The following is a 9,435-nucleotide window of genomic DNA, read 5'->3' as shown; positions in this document are numbered from 1 at the left end:
TGTGTGTGTGTGTGTGTGTGTGTGTGTGTGTGTGTGTGTGTGTGTGTTATAGCGGGGACTGTAATAAACAATATTAAATCAAATATTTAATAATTGAAAATATTTTTCATAGAAACATACTTATTGTGTACTAACATCTGTGTTTAATGTGTATATGAGTATAATTGTAATTTTTTAAAAAATCATCTGAAATTTTATATTAATTGAATCAAATCAATGTTAAGTTCAAGATTCACACTCGATATTCTGTAACTTTAAAAAAAACATTTCGTAAACCGTGCAGGGTCACGGTGCTACATGCAGAGAGGCCGATCAGGATGGTCAGAGGAGTGAGACGCACAGCTGAACTCAAACACAATTTGTGGGTTTCTTTATTTCCAACCCTGCATACAGACTGACTTTGAAGTGCCATTGTTATTCTAGTCTGGCCCTGTGGGAAACAATAAAAAACACTCCCCTAAATCCAATTTATAAGCTGTAAGCTTATCAGTGTGTCCATGGCAAACTGCACTGAGTAGTTCAACACATTAAACGGACTAAACTGCATCGTCTGACCATGTGACCTAACAAACGTCTATACTGTCTTCGGTCATCTGTAAATGTAGTATATGCTCACAGCGAGTAACCATGTACGCATGCAATGCAATCTGTGTCTGAGCGTATGCCACCCAGCGGGAGAAGATTGAAGCAATAGTGATTGTCTAGTGTTTACAAGAAACAGCCATCTCCTTCCCCTCTTGCTAAACATCATAGAGCGTGTACCCACAGCAGTGATGGATTATATCTCTTTCATTGTCATATTTTCTTTTTTTCTGTCATCAGTCAGGATTTTGAATTGGCGTTGTGCTGTTTTCATATCAGCTGTGATTTACTGAGAAAGATAGGGAAACATGTCCCTCAATCAATTTTGAATACTGAAAACTTGCTTGCGACTTTGAATGGAGGTGGTTAGGCAAAAGTATTTAAAGGGACAGTACACCTCAAAATCTAAAATACATATGTTCCCTCGTATAGCCGTAGTGCTATTTACCAATCTTCTTCTGCCTTCTCTCATACAGTATATACTGGGACTATATGACACCCAGCTTGGTATGAAAGCATGCAAGGTTTCCTGCATGAAACTGCTCATAACAGGGTCTGTGAATTTTCTTGAGTTTTTGAGGTTTTTTAGCACCATAAGCTGAGTGCCATGCAGTCCTATTATATTTGAGAGAAGGCAGACTTCTCTGTGGCCGATATCTGGAAAACCAGGCAACTCACACCAAAACAATGTAGATTGATAAAAAGCACGACAAGTAAGACTTTTTATTTTGGGGTGAAGAGTCCCTTTAAAGTGTTAGTAAAAAGGCCCTTAAAGGGTCAGTTCATCCAAATTACAAAACGAAACATCCTTGAGTAAGTGGGAAAGTTACAGTTTCATTTGCAAATGTTTTGATGTCACTGAAAGCTCTGGACTATGTCTCCTTAATGTCCACAGCCAGTTTATCAAATTATCCTGAGAAATCGGGGGTTTGTTTTTGTTTCTGCTTGATATTTGTCATTTCTTCACTCTCTGGACGTCACTAGTGGATTTCTATTCACATCCATTTTCTCGGGGCAGCAGTAAGTCTCAATGGCAAATATTTTGAAACCTTTGCAACAGCTGAACCTCTCAATTACGTAATCTGAAATGTGACACAATCTTTAATTCCCTTAACATTCCTGGGACATGATTTCAATGTCGAGTAGGTGGGCATACGATAGGCTTTCTAGAGATGTCTCTTGAATTGTATGCAAGACATGAGGAAGTGTGCAAAAGCAAGATGTGTGACAGCAAATGTGACAAATGATCAGGTAATTTGACTTACATATTTTCCTCTCCAATAATACAGAAAGCAGAGAGAATTTTGACAATCTCGGTCATCATGCTGGTCTGTTTGGGGTCAATCGCTCGTGCCAACAGCAACAGGCTCCGCTCATCTCCCAAGATCCTTTGCAGTCCATACTGTGAGATACGGAAGGGAGGAGGTAGGATACAGAAAAGGTCCATTGAGGATAAATTAATGAGAGCATTTGCATGTATGGAGAACTTTCCCTTCAAGTGAGAAAATAATTATAAAAAGAAGCTAATATACGTAATTTATAGTTAGCCTTAATTTTCTTTTAAGGAGGGACAACGAGGCCATGGGAGGAAATGGAGAGGATGATGAATTAATTCAATTCAGGACAGGACTATAGGGACAAATAGTTATAGTCTCCCGTACCTTTTAGTCCCCCACACAACTGAAGGAATGGGCAGAGATGACCACGTGTGGGGATTCACTCTTACAGAAGCAACATCAAGAGTCTGTCTGTCCTTGAAATGTGTGCCACTTTTGATAATGAGCAACACCTTCCCAAAAATGATAATTCAAAGATCTGAGACTGTTGCCTGGAAACGGAAAAATTAGCTCCACTTTGCCGTGCCTCTATTCCAGGCTCGTCATAGTCCAGATTCAAATCAGGATTTGAGTCCTGGCCACCCGAGCTTCGATTAGACATTTGTTAGACGTTTAATATTAGTCCACAAGTCTAGCCTTCTGTACTTAGATTCAGTACTTACAGAGACCTTACCTTTACGCTCCTACTAGTCAATTTCAAAGTCATTTAGGACTGCATCAAGCAATATCATTTCATCATGCAGGTATATTGAAGTAGAATTAATCATGTGAGGAATAAATTGTGTGGATTTCTTTGTTGACCCATACAAACCTTATTGTTCATGAAAGCCTTCAAGCACTGGATAAGTTTGTGCTGGTTCCGTTTATCAATATTCTCTTGCCTGAGAAAAAACAAACAAAAAAAAACAATGAAAAGGGAATTGTGATTATATGAACACAACCCGGTACTATCACAATTACACAGAGAGGGGATGTCACAGGGGATCACTTACTGTTTCTTGTCCAGCAGCTTCTCCAGAGCATCCAGAAGAAGCCCGAGACCATCATGACCGAAGTTATTAACCCAACTAGAAGGGAGACACAGACACACAAAGAAAAACAGTTATGTATTATATTGTAATATCCAGTAAAAATCATTATTGCCCTGCTGGTTCATTGCAAACTATGTTGATTCACAGAAGGAAGCGAACACAAATATTCCACTAACCTCAAAAGAAATAAGTAATTCATAATGATATCAAAGGTTTAACAGTCACTTGGATACATTGACTGTTGCAGTTTTAAATTCCTAACAGGGGGAGCTGCAAATAAATTTGAATTTAAATTGTACCCATCTACAAGCAAATTAACATACATCCATCTTAACTAGCGTTCCCACCGCTAAGCAGTTTGTATCCAGGCCCCCCTGTGAGCTGCTGTGTTCCTGTGCCAAAAGATTAAGCAATGCAGGAAAGATAACACTGTAATCGATAATGGATTGCAAGAGATAATTGGCTATAAACCACAGCGTATCAAGAGACGGCAAATGATCCAGTACAGATGAGCCCGTTTGTCTAAGCCAGGAGCAGAGCGCGGCAGGAGGAGGGTTGGCAGGACAGTGTGGTCGCAGCCAGATTATGTCATTAGCATTACTCGTTTTCAGGCTCCCAACTGTCAATAACGCAAAATGCATGAAACAATTTTCTGACATTAATGGGGCATACGTCAAGGATTTAACCCGCCTTTTTGACAATGATTTCAAATAATAATGTCTGAGTGGTTTGAGTATTAAAGGCATTTGTATTGACTCAGTGAGTCGGAAAAAAAACCCTCAATTGGAGTGAGATGCATTAGCCTGAGGCAACTGGCAAAGTTGGGGTGAGGTTCTTTGATCTGTGACTAAGTTAGCACACGCTGCAACCCCCCAACCTACAATTACTCAAATTGTATTAACAGATAAGCTGAAGCAGTTTATAAATTATTGATATTTAGTGTAGTGTATAATGATGATCGGTTTTCTTAATAAAAACAAAACATCGTAATGTTGGAAATTTATGAATGTCTGTTTATAATGAACCTTCCAGTTTGAATGTTTCCTTCCATACTGGAATGCTTTGAGCATATAAGGCATAAAAGAAGAAAAGACAAACTGGCACTGTTTACAGCAGAATAATCATAGTTATATATATATATATATATATATATATATATATATATATATATATATCTGTGGTACGGAGGTGGTAGGAGTAAATGAGACATCAGGACAACAAAGACGGAAAGAACACAACACAGCTGAGGGAGCACAAATCAGTAGATCCACAGCCTCTGTTCATGCTCCTGATGGTAATGTCAGTCTTCAGAGAACAAGAAATGGAAGCGATAAATGTGAAGACAATCTTGGTTTATTACACGGTGTAACTGCATTATAAGATTCCGGGGAATGCGGTGTCACCTCCACACAAGAACAGCACTGGAAAGAAATAATTTGTCCTCTGAAGCAAGGACAAGTAGAGGTTCTACATTATTACCGTGCCATGCTGTGCTTCATGGTTATCACAGCAACGGTGTATAATATATGGTATGTTTCTCTATACCTTCAAAAGAGTGTGTATGTTTAATTTAATTCTATTTCTAACCATGTCGATCCTTTTTAACAGATATCTTATCTATTCATTTTGTAAATATGACTAAATTCTCACTTAAATGTAGGAGAATGTCTTTGTTGAGAGGATTCTGTCCTCACTGTGTGCTATCTAGTAATGCAACAGCTGGCTGAATATTCAGTTATATTTAGATTGTAGGGTTCCTATTCCATACACTTAAAATACCTTTAAAAATAAAGATTCGTTTTTCATTCTTTATTCTCTGTTTTTGGTGTAAAACACTAATAATTGACTCTCTTAAATTCATTTTAAAAATGATCGTGTTTTAAAGAGTTGATTATTATCTCCATAAAACTTTACTTCAGAATTTAAAAAAAATGAAGCAATAGGAATCTTCATGGTGATTTTCATGATGACCAGAACAGAGCAGGAGGGAGACTCTGGAGGAAAATTTGAGAAAGTGGACATCTGGTAGGTTTGGAAATGAGCTTTCGCGCGCGCGCGCGCGCACACGCGCACACGCACACGCACACACACACACACACACACACACACACACACACAGACCAGTCAGGGAACCCATCTATTGACTGGCTGCTGTGACTGAGAACCATTCCAGTGGAATGGAAGACATGGAAGAAGATTAATATCTTGAAAACAAACGTCTTGCAGCAAAACATCTGTACTGATGTTTTGCTACACGATGTTTCTTCACCGTTTCACAAAAAAAAGTCAGAAAGCTTAACTAATAACTACCTTCGACAGAGAAGTTGCACTAATTAAAACTGAATATTAATTGGAAATTTGGCAACAGATGTTTGTGGAAAATGTCTGCTGTCTGCTCCATGTTTACCTTCTCGCTGTTGTTGTTGGACTGAAACAGAATAGACGTAAAAGAAAGGAGGCACTGCGAGTGTCTGTGCAGAAAGTTTCTCATTTAAAATGTATGCCTTGCTGCTGTTTGCAACATAATGCGGTCGTCCTCAAGGTTTTGAAAGCACTAAATGCTCCGACTCCTCCCTACATCACAGACTGTCTATCATTTTCTGTCCCCTCACGTACACCCTTAGGTGCTCTGCAGCTTGCCTTCTAAATGTCCCCAAAGTTACCACAAAAGAAGAGGTATGGTCCTTCCACAGTGTTTGTCCTGAGGCGATGCAATGCTATTTCTCTGTTCATCTGAGAAATAGCCTCAGTGGACAACATACTATTTCAAGTAATAACTTAAAAAAACAACACCACTACTACTACTACTACTACTACTACTACTACTACTACTACGCCTCTTACTTGTCGTAGTAATTATGTACAAGCTCACAAATGATGAATGGGTATTCTAGTCAGGTAAACCTTGTTGCTTATAAAGAGCAGGGACACTCGTATTGTTGGGGGGGCCAAAGCGTTGACAATACTTGTTGCTCTTGGACAACAAAATATCAATGTATCATTTCAACATTGAAGGAACAAGAGGTTGCATCCGTTCCTCATCAGTCTCTTCTGCTAATGTGGGAACACATCCACGGATTTCATTAAGTTGGGGGAGAACTTGTTCATCCAATATTGATGGCTATAATCCTTTAGTGAAGTGCCACCAAATTGTGTTACTTTCTGCAATCATGTATATTCCGCAGGCAAAATTAAAAATTCATGATCGGTCTTAAGGGAGCAATTTCTTATTTTGTATGTAGTTTTATTTCTACTGGCTGGATGCAATTATGTTGTAGTTATGCTAACTGCTATCAAATGTATGCATCGGAAACATCACAGTTTAGCACATTTTTACTGGCAAGACGTGCTAAAGAACACTAAAGAACATTTCAGCCCCATGGAAAGTCCATTATGTTGTGGACTTGCTGTTAACTTTAGAGTCATAATGATCATCCGTCTTCCTGTCAAATGACATTTGTTCCCCAACAGACGAAAACGTTCCTGACTGTCTGCCATAACATATGTAGTTATGCATGAGCAAATATTCACCCATGCATTCAATCTCTATACTGCATCCTATCCAGGGTCACAGGGGACTACCCCATCATGCACTTCACGAGAGGCCGGGTACAACCTGGAGATGTCACCAATCTATCACGGGGCGACACACACACAGTCGGAGAGACGGAGGAAATATTGACGAAAACCCAGAACCTGTTAACTCCGGAAACACTCCAGATGGCCATCTTGCTGTGAGGTGACAGCGCTAAGCGCTGACCCATCACGAGAAAATATGTGCATGTATATTGGCATGACGGCACTGTACATATGTCTGTTTATATATTACAGGATTTCCAATTTAAGCAGTGAGACCTTAAATCATAAAAAATATCATATTGATCATATTGTGCGGTATCACAGCGTGGTACCGCTAGTGCCACTCCAGGCTGTGTTCAGTGTCTTGCTCAAGGGAATGCATGTAGTTACAGTGTATATAGAGCGCTGTATACTGATAAAAAGACAGACTCATAGCAAAAAGTGTGGAAAACAGTGTAGAGTGCGTGTGGAGCTCTGCAAAAACTTGGCAAGAGCAATGTTAATCCATGACGAAATGTTACTGCGCATCGCCAGCCGCAGTAAGTGACTCAACAGCGACAGAAACAGCGAGAGGCCGACACCCTCTCACCCTTTGTTTGACTGATGGCTGGTCTCGTGTTTAGATGGCTTGTCAGCGCATCGATTTCAGTCTATGGGCCAGTGTTATTATTTTATCATGGCTAGATGGGGAGCTTTTTTATTGAAAGCTTCTGTGCAAGCGCAATATCTTTCATATTGTATTACAGGCAAAGCCATACAACTGTCCCTCTGTGTGAGTACTGACCTATTCGGTGCTGCAGTTTTCCAAATGAAGGCCAACGCTCGGTGCAACAAAGAGCTCTGAAGAGTATAGCTGGAAACCAAGCACCAGCAGTGTCTGCGTAGTGATTTACCATGCCAAACATGGAGCTACATTATACTCTGATCAATTTAATAGCCTGCTGAAACAACAATAATGCACAGGGCATATCAGATGGCAGAAATTGGATATAAAATATTTACAATATTGTTGTGTTTATCACATCTCGAAAAAGAATATGTTTCACACAACAGCTATTAAGAGGAAGCAGCTTTTGTTTTTCCTTCTTCTAATGTTTCCTTTAGAGCTTCGATTTATTTGATTAAAATCTAATTTTGTCCTAATAATTTCAGAACTAAAGGTTGTGGCCGAACTGTTATATGAATCATATAAGATACGTGGTCACACAGGATACATCTTATCAGTGCAATCACACTAAGCTAGTATAATGAAATCATTCACTTGTGTGCTGTTAATTTGCTGCTTTGAGCTGTGCATCTTGGTGCCTTTACATTTCAGACTCTGAGTTCGCTAGTTTGATTAATTCATCCCACATCCTAGCTATGAAACTACATGAAACCTGTAAGCATCCACTAACAAAGGCCAGCAGGAGACCTTAGATTTTGTAAGAAAATAAATATCTATGTATATATTTTTTCTTACAAAATCCTTAAATCTATCATACACTATTTCCGCTGTTGTTCCGAATCTTCCACCTCACACAAAAGTGAGTTCAATATTTAAGAGATTGATAGAATCCAGGGTTAAGTATACAGAGAGCCAAAATCATTGACCTGTGCTGTCCTTGACGGAGAACAACGAGCAGCTGCTATCCTTCACGTGGAACTCCAGGTAACATGCACTCTCTCCATCCATGTGACAGGTGCTCTGTCACTCCACTGAGCTGTCCTGATAATATCTCACGTCTCCTGCTGCCCTGCACAGTTCTTAAATATAAAACACCACAGCAGACAACATGTTGTGGCTGGACAACGCAAAAAACGACCAGAGGTGTGGACTCGAGTCACATGACAATAACTGCGCGTCGGTCAACAAAAACACAAATTACAGAATGCAAAACGGCATTGCATTTGGTGAAGAGCGCATTATAAGTTCTTTAGGAATCCAAACTCAATGTTGAGGACTTGGCACTTGACTCGGGACTTGAATGCAAAGACTTAAGACTTACTTGTGACCTGCAAAAACAATGACTTGGTCCCAGTTGTGTTCGTAATTTCACACACCTAATTTGCTCTATCGATTTTGAAGAGTGTCTTTTTCTTCAACTGATGTTTCATGACAAAATTAATAAAAAAAATCATTGAGCCACTGAAAAGGAACTGTTCACAGAAACAACAGGAGCAGTTTCGCTGTTTGATATTGGTACTAAAGCTAGTAACACAGTCTGAGGAAAATATTCCTGGTGTCAGCACTCCAAGAATATGATTGCTGGTGAAACCAAGCAAGCACAGGAACAGCAGCAGTGCAGTACTCCAAAGGAGCACTTTGCACTTCTAATGGTATTTGAGTCACAGCTTGATTTCAAAACGTGGTTCTAACAAAGAGTGAAGCTCAGCCTTAAGACATGAACAAATGTTCCACTTTTCCTGGTTGAACTGAAGCTGCTTGTGTGTGTGTGTGTGTGTGTGTGTGGGTGCGTAGAAAAACTCAGTGAAAGCAACAATAGTGTCTGTATGCGCGCAAAAGAAGTGTGTGTGTGATTGGAGAGTCTCTACTCGAGTTAAATCAACGAGTAAGCGCAGACAGCTGACAGGAGCCCATGCTCTCCCCAGTCACTTTGAAATGAACCCCCGAGGAGTCCAAAAGACACTTGATATTTCTAATTACCCCCCAGAACAACACCGAGGATTCCAACACAACAGTCCTCCCTGCGAGATGACGGCAGACAGAAACCATGAGTACAACTGGCGGATCGCAGGTTGATTAGACAAACTCATCTAATTACTGTATGTGTTTGTGAGAAGATCAGAGAAAGAATCATCAGGTTTGATGTGATGCATCTCCACAGTCCTCTGGCTTCCGCAGAGTTTCATCTTTCAAGAGAGAGAGAGAGAGAGAGAGAGAGAGAGAGAGAGAGAGAGAGAGA

At 39.9% G+C, this 9,435-nt stretch overlaps 1 protein-coding gene across 1 annotated transcript in view; it reads right to left on the bottom strand.

Annotated features, from left to right (window-relative positions):
• Positions 1 to 9,435, bottom strand: part of diaph2 (diaphanous-related formin 2) — a 375,865-nt gene that overhangs the window by 248,571 nt on the left and 117,859 nt on the right. Inside the window, exons 7-9 of the mRNA XM_031862465.1 lie at positions 2,912 to 2,986; positions 2,731 to 2,800; positions 1,848 to 1,984 (exon numbers count right to left, since the gene is read on the bottom strand). Coding sequence (XP_031718325.1) covers positions 1,848 to 1,984; positions 2,731 to 2,800; positions 2,912 to 2,986 — 282 coding nt within the window. The remainder of the gene's footprint in view (positions 1 to 1,847; positions 1,985 to 2,730; positions 2,801 to 2,911; positions 2,987 to 9,435) is intronic.

This window comes from Anarrhichthys ocellatus, unplaced genomic scaffold (genome assembly GCF_004355925.1).
Source record: "Anarrhichthys ocellatus isolate YVR2014 unplaced genomic scaffold, GSC_Weel_1.0 scaffold27, whole genome shotgun sequence".
Classification (NCBI taxonomy): domain Eukaryota; kingdom Metazoa; phylum Chordata; class Actinopteri; order Perciformes; family Anarhichadidae; genus Anarrhichthys; species Anarrhichthys ocellatus.
This window is presented reverse-complemented; position numbering and strand designations above follow the sequence as displayed.